The sequence below is a fragment of the Melozone crissalis genome, unplaced genomic scaffold (assembly GCF_028551555.1).
Source record: "Melozone crissalis strain CALT ecotype California unplaced genomic scaffold, PUWL_Pcris_2 ptg000634l_1, whole genome shotgun sequence".
NCBI classification, from domain to species: domain Eukaryota; kingdom Metazoa; phylum Chordata; class Aves; order Passeriformes; family Passerellidae; genus Melozone; species Melozone crissalis.
In genome coordinates this window covers 1-20,979 of record NW_026536309.1, presented here as the reverse complement: position 1 = coordinate 20,979, position 20,979 = coordinate 1, and the positions used below count along the sequence as shown (strand labels likewise).

Here is a 20,979-nt window from a genome sequence, read left to right as displayed (position 1 = left end):
CCTGTCCCAGGTGTGTATTACCAGTCTCAGGTGTATCCCAGGTGTAGGCAATGACTCCTAGGTGTATCCCAGGTGTGCCCAGGTGTGCCCAGGTGTGTGATTACCTTTCTCACAGCCCAGGTGAGCCAGCAGCGAGATGCTCTGGATGGTTTTGCCCAGCCCCGTCCCAGGTGTATCCCATGTGTACACAATGACTCTCAGGTGTATGCCATCGCTCTCAGGTGTATCCCAGGTGTGTCCCACAGGTGAGTTACCTTTCTCGCAGGCCAGGTGAGCGAGGAGCGATATTGTCTGGATGGTTTTGCCCAGCCCCATCCCAGGTGTGCACAATGACTCTCAGGTGTATGCCATCACTCTCGGGTGTATCCCAGGTGTGCCCAGGTGTGTGATTACCTTTCTCGCAGGCCAGGTGAGCCAGCAGCGATATTGTCTGGATGGTTTTGCCCAGCCCTGTCCCAGGTGTGTATTATCAGTCTCAGGTGTATCCCAGGTGTAGGCAATGACTCCTAGGTGTATCTCAGGTGTGCCCAGGTGTGCCCAGGTGTGTGATTACCTTTCTCGCAGGCCAGGTGAGCCAGCAGCGAGATGCTCTGGATGGTTTTGCCCAGCCCCCTCCCAGGTGTGCACAATGACTCTCAGGTGTATGCCATCGCTCTCGGGTGTATCCCAGGTGCATCCCAGGTGTGCCCAGGTGTGTGATTTCCTTTCTCACAGGCCAGGTGAGCGAGCAGCGATACTGTCTGGATGGTTTTGCCCAGCCCCGTCCCAGGTGTGTATTACCAGTCTCAGGTGTATCCCAGGTGTAGGCAATGACTCCCAGGTGTATCCCAGGTGTGCCCAGGTGTGCCCAGGTGTGTGATTACCTTTCTCGCAGGCCCAGGTGAGCCAGCAGCGATACTGTCTGGATGGTTTTGCCCAGCCCCATCCCAGGTGTGCACAATGACTCCCAGGTGTATATAATCACTCTCAGGTGTATCCCAGGTGTGTCCCACAGGTGAGTTACCTTTCTCGCAGGCCAGGTGAGCGAGGAGCGATATGGTCTGGATGGTTTTGCCCAGCCCCATCTCGTCGGCCAGGATCCCGTTCAGCTTCTTCTCGTACATGGTCACCAGCCAGTCCAGCCCGATGTGCTGGTACTCGCGGAGCGTGCCCCGCAGCAGGTGAGGGATCGGCGTCTTCACCTGCCCAGGTGAGGCACAGGTGAGCGAAACAACCCCCCGAACCCTCAGGTGCGTCGCAGGTACCCCCACGGTCACCGGCCAATCCGATCCAACGTGCTGCTACTCAGGTACCTCGCAACAGGTGAGGGATCGGCGTCTTCACCCGCCCAGGTGTGGCACAGGTGCGTCTGGGTGTGCCCAGGTGACCCCAAAACCCCGTTTCTCACCCCAAATCCCCATTAACCCCAAAATCCTTGGTTTTAAGCCAAATTTCACGGGTTTTTTTGTTGCTTTTCCCCTCCCAGCCGTGCCCAGGTGTGCCCAGGTCTACACAGGATGTATCTCAGGGTGTTTTACCTGCCCAGGTACCCCCAGGTGTGCCCAGGTAACCCCAAATCCCCATTTTTCACCCCAAATCCCCATTTTTCACCCCAAAATCCTCATTTTTCACCCAAATTCCACGGGGTTTTTTTTTTCCTTTATCCCCTCCCAGCTGTGCCCAGCTGTGCCCAGGTGTGCCCAGGTGCGTTTCACCTGCCCAGGTGTGCCCTCACCTGCGTCGTTGCCAACATGTACCCTTTGGGTTGCAGGTTCTGTGTGTGCTCAGGGAACCCCAAATCCCCATTTTTCACTCCAAAATCCCCATTTTCCACCCAAATTTCACGGGGTTTTTTCCCTTTATCCCCTCCCAGCCGTGCCCAGGTGTGCCCAGGTAACCCCAAAATCCCATTTTTAACCCCAAAAATCCTCATTTCCCACCCAAATTTCACGGGGTTTTTTTGGTCCATTCCCTCCCAGCCGTGCCCAGGTGTGTCCAGATAACCCCAAATCCCCATTTTTCGCCCCAAAATCCCCATTTTTCACCCCAAAATCCCCATTTTTCACCCCAAATCCCCATTTTCCACCCAAATTTCACGGGGTTTTTTTCCCTTTATCCCCTCCCAGCCGTGCCCAGGTGTGCCCAGGTGTGCCCAGGTGTGCCCGGGCGTGCCCTCACCTGCGTGGTTGCCAGCGTGTACCCTTTCGGTTGGAGGCTCTCGGCCGCCGCCGCGATGTCGCTGATCTCCTTCTTGGGGGCGGGGCCTCCCCCCGCGGGCGCCGCCGGCCCCGCCCCCTCGGCCCCGCCCGCCTGGGCGGGTGCGGGCGGGGCGGCCACGCCCACCTCGCCCGGCTCCTCCCCCGGGCCGGGGGCCGCGGCCACGCCCCCCTCCTGCCCCTCCCCCTCCTCGTCCTCCTCCTCGTCGTCGGCTTCGTCGTCGTCATCGTCGTCGTCGTCGTCGTCGTCGTCATCGTCGCTGCCAGGTGAGTCTGGAACGGACAGGTGAGGTCAGGGCTGGTGGGGGAGGGGCCTGGGGGGGGGTTTGGGGCACCTGGGAGGGGTTTGGAGCACACCTGGATAGGTGTGGGATACCTGAGAGGGGTTTAGAGCACACCTGGACAGGTGTGATGTACCTGGGAGGGGTTTGGAGCACACCTGGACAGGTGTGATGTACCTGGGAGGAGTTCCCAGCACACCTAGACAAATATAGGGCACACCTGGACAGGTGTGATGTACCTGAGAGGGGTTTGGAGCACACCTGGACAGGTGTGATGTACCTGGGAGGAGTTCCCAGCACACCTAGACAAGTATAGGGCACAGCTGGACAGGTGTGGGATACCTGAGAAGGGTTTAGAGCACACCTGGACAGGTGTGATGTACCTGGGAGGAGTTCCCAGCACACCTAGACAAGTATAGGGCACACCTGGACAGGTGTGATGTACCTGGAAGGGGTTTGGAGCACACCTGGAAAGGTGTGATGCACCTGGGAGGGGTTCAGAGCACACCTGGACATGTGTGATGCACCTGGGAGGGGTTTGGAGCACACCTGGACAGGTGTGATGCACCTGGGAGGGGTTTAGAGCACACCTGGAAAGGTGTGATGCACCTGGGAGGGGTTCGGAGCACACCTGGACAGGTGTGGGATACCTGGGAGAGGTTTGGGGTACCTGGGAGGGGTTTGGAGCACACCTGGACAGGTGTGATGCACCTGGGAGGGGTTCGGAGCACACCTGGACAGGTGTGGGATAACTGGGAGAGGTTTAGAGCACACCTGGACAGGTATGATGTACCTGGGAGGGGTTTGGAGCACACCTGGACAGGTGTGGGACACCTGGGAGGGGTTTGGAGCACACCTGGACAGGTGTGATGTACCTGGGAGGGGTTTAGAGCACACCTGGACAGGTGTGGGATACCTGGGAAGGGTTTGGAGCACACCTGGACAGGTGTGATGTACCTGGGAGGGGTTCGGAGCACACCTGGACAGGTGTGATGCACCTGGGAGGGGCTTGGGGCACCTGGGAGGGGTTTAGAGCACACCTGGACAGGTGTGAGATACCTGGGAGGGGTTTGGGGTACCTGGGAGGGGTTTAGAGCACACCTGGACAGGTGTGGGATACCTGGGAGGGGTTTGGAGCACACCTGGACAGGTGTGATGTACCTGGGAGGGGTTCGGAGCACACCTGGACAGGTGTGAGATACCTGGGAGGGGTTTGGGGTACCTGGGAGGGGTTTAGAGCACACCTGGACAGGTGTGGGGCACACCTGGACAAGTATCGGGCACATCTGGACAGGTGTGAGATACCTGGGAGGGGTTCCCACCACACCTGGACAGGTATAGAATACCTGGGCAGGTATGCAGCACACCAAGACAAATATGGGGCACACCTGGACAGGTGCAGAACACACCTGAGTGAGGATTCAGGTACCTGAGTGGGACTTGGGGGGTCTGGGACACCTAGATGAGATTTGGAGCACACCTGGACAGGTGTGGGATATGTGGGAGGGGTTCCCAGCACACCTGGACAGGTGTGGGGCACACCTGGACAGGTGTGGGGTACCTGGGAGGGGTTTGGGGCACCTGGGAGGGGTTTGGAGCACACCTGGAAAGGTGTGAGGTACCTGGGAGGAGTTCCCAGCACACCTAAACAGGTATAGGGCACACCTGGACAGGTGTGGGGTACCTGGGAGGGATTTGGAGCACACCTGGAAATGTATGGAGCACACCTGGGCAGGTGTGGGATACCTGGGGGGGGCTTGGGGCACCTGGGAGGGGTTTGGAGCACACCTGGACAGGTGTGAGATACCTGGGGGGGGTTTGGGAAACCTGGGAGCAGTTCAGACCACACCTGGGCAGATGTGGAGCACACCTGGACAGGTATGGAGCACACCTGGACAGCTATGGGGTAACTGGGACGGGTTTGGGATACCTGGCAGAGATTCCTAGCACACCTGGACAGGTGTGGGGCACACCTGGACAGGTATGGGGCACACCTGGACAGGTGTGGGGCACCTGGGAGGGGTTTGGAGCGCACCTGGACAGGTATGGAATACCTGGAAGAAGTTTAACGCACACCTGGATGAGGCTTAGAGCACACCTGGACAGGTGTGGGGTAACTGGGAGGGGTTTGCGATACCTGGGAGAGATTCCCAGCACACCTGGACAGGTGTGGGGCACACCTGGGCAGGTGTCAGGTACCTGGGAGGGGTTTGGACCCCACCTGGAAAGGTATGGAGCACACCTGGACAGGTGTAGACCACCTGAGAGAGGTTGCTAACACACCTGGAGGAGGCTTAGAGCACACCTGGACAGGCGGGGGATACCTGAGAGGGGTTTGGGGCACCTGGGAGGGGTTTGGAGCACACCTGGACAGGTGCGGGATACCTGGGAAAGGCTTAGAGCGCACCTGGATGAGGTTCAGGACACACCTGGACAGGTGTGAGGTACCTGGCAGGGGTTTCTAACACACCTGGACAGGTGTGGGACACCTGGGAGGAGTTCCCAGCACACCTGGATGAGTGTGGGAGCAGCCCGAGCAGATACAGTCACACCTGAGCAGGTACAGTCACACCTATAGAGGTACAGCCACGCCTGAGCTCACCTGTGCAGGTACAGTCACACCTGTAGAGGTACAGCCACGCCTGTGCAGGTACAGACACACCTGAACAGGTACAGTCACACCTGAGCTCACCTGTGCAGGTACAGTCACACCTGAGCAGGTACACCCACACCTGGTCACACCTGAGCGGGTACAGTCACACCTGAGCTCACCTGTGCAGGTACAGTCACACCTGTAGAGGTACAGTCACACCTGTGCAGGTACAGACACACCTGAGCGGGTACAGTCACACCTGAGCTCACCTGAACAGGTACAGTCACACCTGAGCAGGTACACCCACACCTGGTCACACCTGAGCGGGTACAGTCACACCTGAGCTCACCTGAGCAGGTACAGTCACACCTGTAGAGGTACAGTCACACCTGTGCAGGTACAGTCACACCTGAGCTCACCTGAGCAGGTACAGTCACACCTGTAGAGGTACAGTCACACCTGTGCAGGTACAGTCACACCTGAGCTCACCTGAGCAGGTACAGTCACACCTGTAGAGGTACAGTCACACCTGTGCAGGTACAGACACACCTGAGCAAGTACAGTCACACCTGAGCTCACCTGTGCAGGTACAATCACACCTGAGCAGGTACACCCACACCTGGTCACACCTGAGCGGGTACAGTCACACCTGAGCTCACCTGTGCAGGTACAGTCACACCTAAGCAGATACAGACACACCTGAGCGGGTACAGTCACACCTGAGCTCACCTGTGCAGGTACAATCACACCTGTACACGTACAGATACACCTGGACCAGTACAGACACACCTGTGCAGGTACAATCACAGCTGTGCACGTACAGTCACACCTGAACATAAACAGACACACCTGAGCAGGTACAGACACGCCTCTACAGGTACATTCACACCTGTGCAGGTACACCCACACCTGTGCAAGTACACTCACACCTGTACAGGTACACTCAGACCTGTACAGGTACACCCACACCTGGCCACACCTGTACACCCACACCCGGCCTCACCTGTACTGTCACACCCACACCTGGCCACACCTGTACTGTCACACCCACACCTGGCCACACCTGTACACCCACACCCGGCCTCACCTGTACTGTCACACCCACACCCGGCCTCACCTGTACTGTCACACCCACACCTGGCCACACCTGTACTGTCACACCCACACCTGGCCACACCTGTACTGTCACACCCACACCCGGCCTCACCTGTACTGTCACACCCACCCCCGGCCTCACCTGTACTGTCACACCCACACCTGGCCTCACCTGAGCGGGTGCTGCTGGCGCCGGGGGCGGAGTCGCAGTCGGAGTCGGCGAAGGCGCCGCGGTAACGCTGGAGCAGCTCCTCCATGGGCAGCGCACCTGCAACACACCTGGGTTACACCTGGAGTACACCTGAAACACACCTGGGGACACCTGGGGACACCTGAGATACACCTGGGATACACCTGGGGACACCTGGGGACACCTGGAATACACCTGAAATACACCTGGGGACACCTGAGATACACCTGGGATACACCTGGGGACACCTGGAATACACCTGGGGTACACCTGGGGTACGCCTGAGACACACCTGGGATACATGAGATACACCTGGGGACACCTGGGGACACCTGGAATACACCTGGAGTACACCTGAGATACACCTGGGGACACCTGAGATACACCTGGGGGCACCTGGGGACACCTGGGGACACCTGGAATACACCTGGGATACACCTGAAACACACCTGGGGTACATGAAATACACCTGGGATACACCTGGGATACACCTGGGGGCACCTGAGATACACCTGGGTTACACCTGGGGTACACCTGAAACACACCTGGGGTACATGAGATACACCTGGGGACACCTGGGGACACCTGGAATACACCTGGAGTACACCTGAGATACACCCGGGCTACCTGAGATACACCTGGGGAACATCTGAGACACCTGAAATGCACCTGAGCGGCTAAACACAACTGCGACACACCTGGGGTTGCACCTGGGGTACCTGAGATACCTGAGATCCACCTGAGATACATCTGAATTACACCTAAGATACACCTGAGATACACCTGAGATACACCTGAGAGCACCTGGGGACACCTGGGAGTCATTTTGTGGCACCTGGGACGCATCTGAGATACACCTGGGGACACCTGAGAGACACCTGGGGACACCTGGGACACACCTGGGGTTACACCTGGGATACACCTGAGATACACCTAGGATACACCTGGAAACACCTGAGATACCTGAGATACACCTGGGATACACCTGGGGGCACCTGAGATACCTAAAATACACCTGAGATCCACCTGGAGCAGCAGCTCCTCCATGGGCAGCGCGCCCGGAACACACCTGGGTTACACCTGGGTTACACCTGAGTTACACCTGGGATACACCTGGGGGACCTGAAACACACCTGGGATACACCTGGGTTACACCTGAGAGCACCTGGGGGCACCTGGGGTTATCTGAGAGCACCTAAAACACACCTGGAGTACACCTGGGCTCACCTGGGGACACCTGATACACCTGAGATACACCTGGGGGACCTGGGATACACCTGGGGACACTTGGGGGCACCTGAGATACCTCAAATACACCTGGGTTACACCTGGGATACACCTGGGATACACCTGGGTTACACCTGGGATACACCTGGGATACACCTGAGATACACCTGAGTTACACCTGGGTTACATCTGGGGGACCTGAAACACACCTGGGGCTACACCTGGGGTACCTGAGACACCTGAGATACACCTGGGATACACCTGAGATACACCTGGGATACACCTGGGACACACCTGGGATGCACCTGAGATACACCTGGGATACACCTGAGATACACCTGAGATACACCTGGGATACACCTGAGATACACCTGGGACACACCTGGGACACACCTGGGTTACACCTGAGATACACCTGGGACACACCTGGGACACACCTGGGTTACACCTGAGATACACCTGGGACACACCTGGGATACACCTGGGTTACACCTGGGACACACCTGGGTTACACCTGAGATACACCTGGGATACACCTGGGACACACCTGGGACACACCTGAGATACACCTGGGACACACCTGGGACACACCTGAGATACACCTGGGATACACCTGGGACACACCTGGGATACACCTGGGTTACACCTGAGATACACCTGGGATACACCTGGGACACACCTGGGTTACACCTGAGATACACCTGGGACACACCTGGGTTACACCTGGGACACACCTGAGATACACCTGAAATACACCTGAGTTACACCTGGGATACACCTGAGATACACCTGAGTTACACCTGGGGGACCTGAAACACACCTGGGGCTACACCTGGGGTACCTGAGACACCTGAGATACACCTGGGATACACCTGGGTTACACCTGGGATACACCTGGGACACACCTGGGATGCACCTGAGATACACCTGGGATACACCTGAGATACACCTGGTTTACACCTCGGTTACACCTGGTTTACACCTGGGATACACCTGAGACACACCTGGGGACACACCTGGGGATTTTGGGATCATTTTTGGTAAATTTTGGGTCATTTTTAAGATTTTTTTTTTTGTTTTTTTTTAATACTTTACGGCATTTTTCTGTATTTTGAATTAATTTTGAATTAATTTTGAATTAATTTTGGGCAATTTTGGGTCATTTTTGGTTTTAGAGCCAACTTTGAATTAATTTTGAATTAATTTCGGGTGAATTTCGGGCGATTTTGGGTAATTTTGGGTTTCAGGGCCAATTTTGAATTAACTTTGAGAGAACTTTGGGTGAATTTTGGGTGATTTTGGGTCTTTTTGGGTTTTTGGGCCAATTTTGAATTAATTTTGGGTGATTTTGGGTCATTTTGGGTTTTAGGGCCAATTTTGAATTAATTTTGGGTGAATTTTGGGTGATTTTGGGTCTTTTTGGGTTTTAGGGCCAATTTTGAATTAATTTTGAATTCATTTTGGGTGAACTTTGGGCGATTTTGGGTTTTAGGGCCAATTTTGAATTAATTTTGGGTGAATTTTGGGCGATTTTGGGTCTTTTTGGGTTTTAGGGCCAATTTTGAATTAATTTTGAATTCATTTTGGGTGAACTTCAGGCGATTTTGGGTTTTAGGGCCAATTTTGAATTAATTTTGGGTGAATTTTGGGTGATTTTGGGTCTTTTTGGGTTTTAGGGCCAATTTTGAATTAATTTTGGGTGAATTTTGGGCGATTTTGGGTCATTTTGGGTTTTAGGGCAAATTTTGGGTCATTTTGGCATTTTAGGGCCAATTTTGGATTTTTCAGAGCCAATTTTTGGTCATTTGGGACCAATTTTGGGTCATTTAGGGGCATTTCAATGGGATTTCTTTGCACTTTTAGGCATTTTTCTGTATTTTGGGGAATTTTGGGTGAATTTTGGGTGATTTTGGGTCTCTCACCCTCCCTGCCAAACTCATCCAGCTCCTGCTCAGGGTTTTGGGGTATTTTGGATGATTTTGGGCCTTTTAAGGCGAATTTTGAAGTGTTTCAATGGGGTTTTTTCCTCTTTTAAAAGGATTTTTTATATTTTTGGTGTTTTTCTGTATTTTGGGTGATTTTGGGTCTCTCACCCTCCCTGCCCAGCCCATCCAGCTCCTGCCCAGGATTTTGGTGTTTTTTGGATGATTTTGGGCTATTTCAGGTGAATTTTGGGGCATTTTTAGGGTTTTTTTCCTCTTTTTAAAGGATTTTTTGTATTTTTGGTGTTTTTCTGTATTTTGGGTGATTTTGGGTCTCTCACCCTCCCTGCCAAACTCATCCAGCTCCTGCTCATGGTTTTGGGGTATTTTGGATGATTTTGGGCTATTTCAGGTGAATTTTAGGGCAATTTTATGAGGTTTTTTTCTCTTTTTAAAGGAAATTTTGTATTTTTGGTGTTTTTCTGTATTTTGGGGTGATTTTTGATGATTTTGGGTCTCTCACCCTACCTGCCCAGCTCATCCAGCCCCTGCTCAGGGTTTTGGGGCATTTTGGGCTGTTTCAGGTGAATTTTGGGGGATTTTTATGGGATTTCCTTCGATTTCTAGAAATTTTTTTATATTTTTTCACATTTTTCTGTATTTTGGGGTAATTTTGGGTGATTTTGGGTCCCTCACCCTCCCTGCCCAACTCATCCACCTCCTGCTCAGGGTTTTGGGGTATTTTGGATGATTTTGGGCTATTTCAGGTGAATTTTGGGGCATTTTTAGGGTTTTTTTCCTCTTTTTAAAGGATTTTTTGTATTTTTGGTGTTTTTCTGTATTTTGGGTGATTTTGGGTCTCTCACCCTCCCTGCCCAACTCATCCACCTCCTGCTCAGGGTTTTGGGGTATTTTGGATGATTTTGGGCTATTTCAGGTGAATTTTGGGGCATTTTTAGGGTTTTTTTTCCCTCTTTTTAAAGGATTTTTTGTATTTTTGGTGTTTTTCTGTATTTTGGGGTGATTTTGGGTCCCTCACCCTCCCTGCCAAACTCATCCAGCTCCTGCTCAGGGTTTTGGGGCGTTTTGGGCTGTTTCAGGTGAACTTTGGGTGATTTTTATGGGATTTTCTCCAATTCTTAGAAATTTTTTTTGTATTTTTTCACATTTTTCTGTATTTTGGGGTAATTTCGGGTGATTTTGGGTCACTCACCCTCCCTGCCCAACTCATCCACCTCCTGCTCAGGGTTTGGGGTATTTTGGATGATTTTGGGCTGTTTCAGGTGAATTTTGGGGTATTTTTATGGGGTTTTTTCCAATTTTTAGAGGATTTTTTTTTGCATTTTGGGCTATTTTGGGGTAATTTTGGGTGATTTTGGGTCTCTCACCCTCCCTGCCAAACTCATCCAGCCCCTGCTCAGGGTTTTGGGGCATTTTGGGCTGTTTCAGGTGAATTTTGGGTGATTTTATGGGACTTTCTCCAATTTCTAGAGATTTTTTTGTAGTTTTTCAAATTTCTCTGTATTCTGGGGTAATTTTGGGTGAATTTTGGGTGATTTTGGGTCTCTCACCCTCCCTGCCAAACTCATCCAGCCCCTTCTCAGGGTTTTGGGGCATTTTGGGCTATTTCAGCCGTAATTTTGGATATTTTTATGGGGTTTTTTTTCGTGTTTTTGGCACGTTTCTGTATTTTGGGTTCCTTTTGGGTGAAATCCAGGTGATTTTGGGTCACTCACCCTCCCTGGCCAGGTCGTCCAGCTCCTGCTGGTGATCGACATCGCCCTCCAGGCGCTCCTGGGCCGCGATCGTGTCCTCCTCATCCTCACCTGGCACAGGAGACACAAAAACGGCACCAAAATGGGCAAAAACGGCCAAAAACGACCGAAACGGCGCCAAAATGGGCAAAAAGGGCAGAAAATGGTAAAAAAATGGCGCCAAAATGGCCCAAAATGGCACCAAATGAAGATAAAATGGCCAAAAGTGGCAGCAAATTGCAGCAAATGGAACCAAAATGGCCCCAAAATTATAAAAAATGTCGAAAAACGGCAAAAACGGCACAAAAATGGTCAAAAATGGCCAACGATGGCACCAAAATGGGCAGAAATGGCCCCAAAATGGCCAAAAATGGTCAAAAACAGCACCAAAATGACAAAAAATGGCACCAGGATGACAAAAAATGGCACCAAAATGGCCAAAAATGGACAAAAATGCCATCAAAGTGACAAAAAATTGGCACTAAATTGGCCAAAAACGGCACCAAAATGACAAAAAACAGCAGAAAATGGAACCAAAATGGCCGAAAATGGCACAAATTGGCAACAAATGGAACTAAAATGGCACCAAATGGAGCAAAACGCAACAAGTTGAACAAAAATGGCCAAAAATGGCACCAAAATGTCAAAAAATGGCAGAAAATGGCACCAAAATCACCAAATATGGCAGCAAATTGACAAAAGTAGCCAAAAAGAGACCAAAACGGTGCCAAATTGCAGCCAATGGAACCAAAATTACAAAAAACAGCAAAAAATGGAACCAAAATGGCGGAAAATGGCACCAAAATGGCACCAAAATGGCACCAAAATGGAACCAAATGGAACTAAAATGGCACCAAATGGAGCAAAACGCAACAAATTGAACAAAAATGGCCAAAAATGGCACCAAAATGTCAAAAAAATGGCAGAAAATGGCACCAAAATCACCAAAAATGGCACAAATTGGCATTCAATGGCACAAAGTGCAGCAAATTCAACAAAAATGACACAAAAATGGACAAAAATGGCAGAAAATGGCACCAAAGTGGCACCAAATGGAACAAAAATGGCACCAAATGGAGCAAAACGCAACAAATTGAATAAAAATGGCCAAAACTGGCACCAAAATGGCCAAAAATGGCAGAAAATGGTGAAAAATGGCACCAAAATGTCAAAAAATGGCAGAAAATGGAAACAAAATCACCAAAAATGGCAGCAAATTGGCATTCAATGGCACAAAGTGCAGCAAATTCAACAAAAATGACACAAAAATGGACAAAATGGCGAAAAATTGGCCCAAAATGGCTGAAAATGGCATAAAATGGAACTAAAATGGCACCAAATGGAGCAACATGCAACGAATTGAACAAAAATGGCCAAAAATGGCAGCAAAATGTCAAAAAATGGCAGAAAGTGGCACCAAAATCACCAAAAATGGCACAAATTGGCACCAAATGGCACAAAGTGCAACAAATTCAACAAAAATGACACAAAAATGGACAAAAATGGCAGAAAATGGCACCAAAGTGGCACCAAATGGAACCAAAATGGCACCAAATGGAGCAAAATGCAGCAAATTGAATAAAAATGGCCAAAACTGGCACTAAAATGGCCAAAAATGGCAGAAAATGGCACCAAAATGTCAAAAAATGGCAGAAAATGGAACCAAAATCACCAAAAATGGCACAAAGTGCAGCAAATTGAACAAAAATGACACAAAAATGGACAAAAATGGCAAAAAATGGCTGAAAATGGCATCAAATGGAACTAAAATGGCACCAAATGGAGCAACATGCAACGAATTGAACAAAAACGGCCAAAAATGGCACCAAAATGTCAAAAAATGGCCCAAAATGGCACCAAAATCACCAAAAATGGCAGCAAATTGGCACCAAATGGCAAAGTGCAGCAAATTGATCAAAAATGACACAAAAATGGACAAAATGGCGAAAAATTGGCCCAAAATGGCACCAAATGGAACCAAAATGGCACCAAATGGAGCAAAATGCAGCAAATTGAATAAAAATGGCCAAAAATGGCAGAAAATGGTGAAAAATGGAACCAAAATGGCCAAAAATGGCAGCAAAATGGCCAAAAATGGCAGAAAATGGTGAAAAATGGCACCAAAATGTCAAAAAATGGCAGAAAACAGCACCGAAATGGCAGAAAATGACCCAAAATTGCACCAAAGTGACAGAAAATCAAGGCAAATTACAGAAATTGGCAGCAAATGGAGCGAAAACGGTACAAAGCGGCAGAAAACGACAAAAATTGGACCCAAATGGCAGAAAAATGGCGCCAAATGGCACCAAAATGGAGGAAAACGTCAGAAAAACGGCAGCAAATTGAACCAAAATGGCCCAAAACGGTAAAAAACGGAGCAAAACGACACAAAAGTGACAGGAAATGGCACCAAAACGACAAAAAACTGGCCCCAAACGGCACCAAGATGGTGGAAAGTGGAACTGAAATGGTGGAAATGGACCCCAAAGCGGGACTGACCTTCCTCCTCCTCGGCCTCGAACTCCTCGTCCTCCTCGCGGGGCCCCCAGGGCGGGGGAGGGTCCCGGCCCCGCCTCAGCACCTGGGGGGGAGGGGACAGGTGAGCGTGGGGAGGGACAGCAAAAACATCCCAAAAAATCCTGGAACATCCCCAAAAAAATATTCCCAAAAAATCCCCCCAAAAAATCCCCAAGAAATTCCCAAAAAATCAAAACATCCCCCAAAAACCCCCCAAAAATTCCTGAAAAATTCCCCGAAAAAAATATTCCCAAAAAATCCCCCCAAAAAATCCCCAAGAAATTCCCAAAAAATCAAAACATCCCCCAAAAATTCCCAAAAAATTCCTGAAAAATTCCCAAAAAAATATTTCCAAAAATTCTCTCCAAAAAAATCAAAAAATCCCCCAAAAACCCCCAAAAAGTTCCTGAAAAATTCCCCCAAAAAATATTGCCAAAAATTCCCTCCAAAAAAATCCCCAAAAAATCAAAAAATCCCCCCAAAACCCCCAAAAAATTCCTGAAAAATTCCCCAAAAAAATATTCCCAAAAAATCAAAAAATCCCCCCAAAACTCCCAAATAAATCCCAAAAAAAATTTCCCCAAAAACCCCAAAAAAATTCCCAAAAAATCCCCCAAAAACTCCAAACAATGTCCCAAACAAAATCCCAAAAATCCCCCCAAATCCCCCCAAAATTTAAAAAAATTCCCCCAAAAATCCCCCACAAAATCCCCAAAAATAATCCATAAAAAATCCCAAAAGAATTCCCAAAATCCCCAAAACTTCCCCAAAAAATCCCCCCAAAAATTCTCTGAAAATAAAAAAAAATCTCAGAAATTCCCCAAAATAAAAATCCCCAAAATACAAAAAAAAAAAACCCCAAAAATTTCCAAAATCTCCAAGATTTTACCCCACCTCAGAACCTGGGGGGGGGGCGTGGCCAGGTGAGGGTGGGGGCGTGGCCAGGTGAGAATGAGGGCGGGGCCAGGTTTGGGGTGTGGGAGGAGCCAAATCTCAATGGGGGCGTGGCCAGGAGAGAATGGGGGCGGGACCATGCGAGGAAAGGGGGCGTGGTCAGCTTTGGATGAGGGCGGGGCCAAGTTAGGTGGGGGCGTGGCCAACTGACACAGGACGGGGGCGTGGCCAGGTGACATTGGGGGGCGTGGCCTTGTCGGGGTGGGGGAGGGGCGTTACCCGCAGGGGGGAGGGGCCATGTTGGGATGGGGACGGGGCCAGGTTCAGATGGGGGCTGGGCCGAATTTGGGTGGGGGAGGAGCCACATTTGAATGGGGGCGTGGCCAGGTGAGGATGAGGGCATGGCCATGTGAATTTGGGGGGCGTGGCCATGTTTGGGTGGGGGTGGAACCAATCATAAAGGGGGAGGAGCTAAATTGGAAACAGGGCGTGGCCAGGCGAGGAAGGGGGCGTGGCCATGTGACAGAGGGTGGGGGAGGGGCGCTGCCTTTGGGGGAGCACAGCCGGGTTTGGGTGGGGGAAGGGCCAAATTTGGATGGGGGCGTGGCCAGGTGAGGGTGTGGGCGTGGCCATGTGACAGAGGGGCGTGGCCAGGTGAGGGTGTGGTAGGGCGCCAGCTGAGTTGGGGGCGTGGCCATGTGACAGACAGTGGGGGAGGGGCGTTACCTATGGGGAGGAGGGGCCGAGTTTGGATGGGGCGTGGCCAGGTGAGGTTGGGGGCGTGGCCATGTGACGGTGGGGGCGTGGCCAGGTGACACAGGGTGGGAGAGCGGTGTTACATTTCGGGGGGGAGGGGCCAGGTTTGGATGGGGGCAGGGCCAGGTTTAGGTAGGGGAGGGACCAAATGTATGTGGGGACAGAGCCGGATTTAAATGTGGGTGGGGCCATATTGGGATGGGGGGTGGGGCCACATTGGGATGGGGGCGGGGCCATATTGGGTTGGGGCGGGGATACATTGGGATGGGGGCGTGGCCATATTGGGATGAGGGTGTGGCCATATTGGGATGGGGGTGGGGCCATATTGAGTTGGGGGCGGGGCCATATTGGGATAGGGGTGAAGCCATATTAGGATGAGGGTGGGGCCACATTGGGATGGGGGCGGGGGCTATATTGGGATGGGCCAGGGCCATATTGGGATGGGGTGGGGCTAAATTGGGATGGGTGGGGCTATATTGGGATGGGGGGGTGGCCATATTGGGATGGGGGCGTGGCATATTAGGATGGGGGTGTGGCCATATTCGGATGGGGGGCGTGGTCATATTGGGATGGCACTGGGGCCATATTGGGATGGGGGCGTGGCCATATTACGATGGGACTGGGGCCATATTGGGATGGGGGTGTGGCCATATTGGGATGGGGGCGTGGCCATATTGGGATGGGGCCGTGGCCACATTGGGATGGGGGTGTGGCCATATTGGGATGGGGCGGGGCTATATTGGGATGGGGGCGTGGCCACATTGGGATGGGGCGGGGCTATACTGGGATGGGGCGTGGCCATATTGGGATGGGGGTGTGGCCATATTGGGATGGGGCGGGGCCATATTGGGACCGGGGCGTGGCCAGGCGGGTTTGTGGGCGGTGGCCAGGCGGGTTTGTGGGCGGGGCTCCGTTACCTGCGGGGGGCAGCGCCCCCAGGAGGTCGCCCAGGGGCCGGGGGGGGGCTCGGGGGCCGAGGCTGCGAAAGGAAAACGGACAGGTGAGGGTGGGGGGGAGGGGACAGCACCCATGGGTGCCACCCGGGGACACCTGGGGACATCTGAGCACCCATGGGTGGCACCTGGGGACACCTGGGCACCCAAGGGTGGCACATGGACCTCCCTGAGCACCCAAAGGTGACACCTGGGCACCCATGGGTGACACCTGGTGACACCTGGGCACCCGTGGGTGGCACCTGGGGACACCTGGGCACCCAAGGGTGGCACATGGGGACACCTGGGCACCCATGGGTGGCACCTGGGGACACCTGGGCACCCAAGGGTGGCACATGGACCTCCCTGAGCACCCAAAGGTGACACCTGGGCACCCATGGGTGACACCTGGTGACACCTGGGCACCCGTGGGTGGCACCTGGGGACACCTGGGCACCCACGGGTGGCACCTGAGCACACCTGGGCACCCACGGGTGACACCTGGTGACACCTGGGCACCCATGGGTGGCACCTGGGGACACCTGGGGACATCTGAGCACCCATGGGTGGCACCTGAGCACACCTGAGCACCCACAGGTGACACCTGGTGACACCTGGGCACCCACGGGTGACCCCAAACTCCCTCCAAGTGACCCCAAACCCTTCCCAAGCCCCCTCAGGTGACCCCAGATCCTTCCAGGTGACCCCCAACCCTCTCAGGACCTCCACAGATGACCTCAAACTCCACAGGTGACTCCAAACCCCCCTGAGATGCCACCAAACCCCGTTCAGACGCCCCAAACCCTCCTCAGATGCCACCCCACCCACCCAGGTGACCCCCAAACCCTTCCAAAACCTCTCTGAGACCCCACCAAACCCCCCTGAGATGCCACCAAACCTCTCTGAGATGCCACCAAACCCCTCCAGGTGAACCCAAACCCCCATTGAGATGCCACCCAACCCCATTGAGATGCCACCAAACCCCCCTGAGATAGCACCAAACCCATCCAGGTGACCCCAAACCCCCTGAGATGCCACCAAACCCCTCTGAGATGTCAACACATCCATCCAGGTGACCCCAAACCCATCCAGGTGATCCCAAACTCACCTCAGAACCTCCACAGGTGATTTCAAACCCCCCCGAGATGCCACCCACATCCATCCAGGTGACCCCAAACCCCCCCGAGATGCCACCAAACCCCATTGAGATGCCACCAAACGCCCTGAGATGCCACCAAACCCATCTGGGTGACCCCAAACCCCCTGAGATGCCACCAAACCTCTCTGAGATGCCACCAAACCCCTCCAGGTGACCCCAAACCCCTCTGAGATGCCTCTAAACCCCACTGAGATGCCACCAACCCCTCTAAGATGCCACCAAACCCATCTGGGTGACCCCAAACCCCCTGAGATCCCACCAAACCCCTCTAAGATGCCACCAAACCCATCCAGGTGACCCCAAACCCTTCCAAAACGCCTCTGAGACCCCACCAAACCCCCCTGAGATGCCACCAAACCCCATTGAGATGCCACCAAACCCCCTGAGATGCCGCCACACCCACCCAGGTGACCCCAAACCCCCTGAGATCCCACCAAACCCCATTGAGATGCCAACACACCCATCCAGGTGACCCCAAACCCTTCCAAAACCCCACTGAGACCCCACCAAACCCCCCTGAGATGCCTCTAAACCCCACTGAGATCCCACCAAACCCCCTGAGATGCCACCAAACCCCATTGAGATGCCACCAAACCCATCCAGGTAACCCCAAACCCCATTGAGATGTCACCACACCCCATCCAGGTGACCCCAAACCCACCTCAGAACCTCCACAGGTGATTTCAAACCCCCCCGAGATGCCACCAAACCCCCCCGAGATGCCACCAAACCCCCCCGAGATGCCACCCACACCCCATCCAGGTGACCCCAAACCCCATTGAGATCCCTCCAAACCCCATTGAGATGCCGCCACACCCATCCAGGTGAACCCAAACCCTTCCCAAACCCCCCTGAGATGCCATCAAACCCCATTGAAACCCCACCAAACCCCCCTGAGATGCCACCAGACCCCAGTGAATCCCCACCAAACCCCATTGAGACCCCACCAAACCCCACTGAGACCCCACCAAGCCCCAGCCCAGGTGTTTTGGGGTCCCACCTGCGGGGCCGAGGTCCCCGTGGCGCGGCCGGGGCGCGTTGAGGCTGCGGCTGAGCAGGTCCGAGTAGCGCTCGGTCTGGCCCACGATGAAGTCCAGCTGCAGGTCCAGCGCCTTCTTGCGCTTCTCCTCCAGCCGCGACTGCTGCTTGAACTGCACCACCTGCCGGGGGGGGGGACACGGGGAGGAACCGGTGAGGAACACCTGGGGAACAGCTGGAGAAGATCTGGAGAGGATCTGGAGAAGATCTGAGGAAAAACTGAGGAACATCCGGGGAACGTCTGAGGAACGTCTGGAGAACAACGAAGGAAAATCTGGGGAACATCTGAGGAACGTCTGGGAACATCTGGGGAACATCTGGGGAAAATCGGAGGAACAACTCAGGAACATCTAGGGACCAGCTGGAGAAAATCTGGAGAAGATCTGGAGAAGATCTGAGGAAAAACTGAGGAACATCCGGGGAACGTCTGAGGAACCTCTGGAGAACAACTAAGGAAAATCTGGGAACATCTGGGGAACGTCTGGGGAAGATCTGGGGAACATCAGGGGAACATCTGGGGAAGATCTGAAGAACAACTGAGGAACATCTGGGGACCAGCTGGAGAAGATCTGGAGAAGATCTGAGGAAAAACTGAGGAACATCCGAGGAACGTCCGAGGAACGTCTGGAGAACAACTAAGGAAAATCTGGGGAACATCTGGGGAACGTCTGGGGAACATCTGGGGAACATCTGGGGAACATCTGGGGAAGATCTGAAGAACAACTGAGGAATATTTGGGACCAGCTGGAGAAGATCTGGAGAAGATCTGGAGAAGATCTGAGGAAAAACTGAAGAACATCCGGGGAACGTCTGAGGAACGTCTGGAGAACAACTAAGGAAAATCTGGGGAATATCTGAGGAACGACTGGGGAACATCAGGGGAACATCAGGAGAACATCTGGGGAAGATCTGAGGAACAACTGAGGAACATCTGGGGACCAGCTGGAGAAGATCTGGAGAAGATCTGGAGAAGATCTGAGGAACAACTGAAGAACATCCGGGGAACGTCTAAAGGGACATCTGGAGAACAACTAAGGAAAATCTGGGGAACATCTGAGGAACGTCTGGGGAAGATCTGGGGAACATCAGGGGAACATCTGGGGAAGATCTGAAGAACAACTGAGGAACATCTGGGGACCAGCTGGAGAAGATCTGGAGAAGATCTGAGGAAAAACTGAGGAACATCCAGGGAACGTTTGAGGAACGTCTGGAGAACAACTAAGGAAAATCTGGGGAACATCTGAGGAACATCTGGGGAACATCTGGGGAACATCTGGGGAACATCTGGGGAAGATCTGGGGAAGATCTGGGGAAGATGTGAGGAACAACTGAGGAACATCCGGGGACCAGCTGGAGAAGATCTGGAGAAGATCTGGAGAAGATACGAGGAACAGTTGAGGAACATCTGGGGAACGTCTGAGGAACGTCTGGAGAACAACTAAGGAAAATCTGGGGAATATCTGAGAACGTCTGGGGAACATCTGGGGAACATCTGAGGAAGATCTGAGGAACAACTGAGGAAGATCTGGAGACCAGCTGGAGAAGATCTGGAGAAGATCTGAGGAACAACTGAAGAACATCCGGGGAACGTCTAAAGGAACATCTGGAGAACAACTAAGGAAAATCTGGGGAACATCTGAGGAACGTCTGGGGAACGTCTGGGGAAGATCTGGGGAACATCAGGGGAAGATCTGAGGAACAACTGAGGAATATCTGGGGACCAGCTGGAGAACAGCTGGAGAAGATCTGGAGAAGATCTGAGGAAAAACTGAGGAACATCCGGGGAACGTCTCAGGAACGTCTGGAGAACAACTAAGGAAAATCTGGGGAACATCTGGGGAACGTCTGGGGAACATCTGGGGAAGATCTGAAGAACAACTGAGGAACATCCGGGGAACATCTGGGGACCAGCTGGAGAAGATCTGGAGAAGATCTGGAGAATATCTGAGGAACAGTTGAGGAACATCCGGGGAACGTCTCAGGAACGTCTGGAGAACAACTAAGGAAAATCTGGGGAACATCTGGGGAACGTCTGGGGAACATCTGGGGAAGATCTGAGGAAGATCTGAGGAACAACTGAGGAAGATCTGGGGACCAGCTGGAGAAGATCTGGAGAAGATCTGGAGAAGATACGAGGAACAGTTGAGGAACATCCGGGGAACGTCTGAGGAACGTCTGCAGAACAACTAAGGAAAATCTGGGGAACATCTGGGGAACGTCTGGGGAACATCTGGGAAGATCTGAGAAACACTGAGGAACATCTGGGGACCAGCTGGAGAAGATCTGGAGAAGATCTGGAGAAGATCTGAGGAACAACTGAAGAACATCCGGGGAACGTCTAAAGGGACATCTGGAGAACAACTAAGGAAAATCTGGGGAACATCTGAGGAACGTCTGGGGAACATCTGGGAAGATCTGAGGAACAA

At 52.7% G+C, this 20,979-nt stretch overlaps 1 protein-coding gene across 1 annotated transcript; it reads right to left on the bottom strand.

Moving 5' to 3' along the window:
- Nucleotides 1-57: 57 nt before the first annotated feature.
- Nucleotides 58-18,675, bottom strand: LOC128950434 (helicase SRCAP-like; the record flags this gene model as incomplete). Its single annotated transcript, XM_054295317.1, has 8 exons — nt 58-254; nt 1,004-1,181; nt 2,158-2,468; nt 6,337-6,432; nt 11,240-11,329; nt 13,757-13,838; nt 16,342-16,403; nt 18,516-18,675. Coding segments are annotated over 8 exons (1,176 nt in total), but the record flags the coding sequence as incomplete, so codon positions are not given.
- Nucleotides 18,676-20,979: the final 2,304 nt, after the last annotated feature.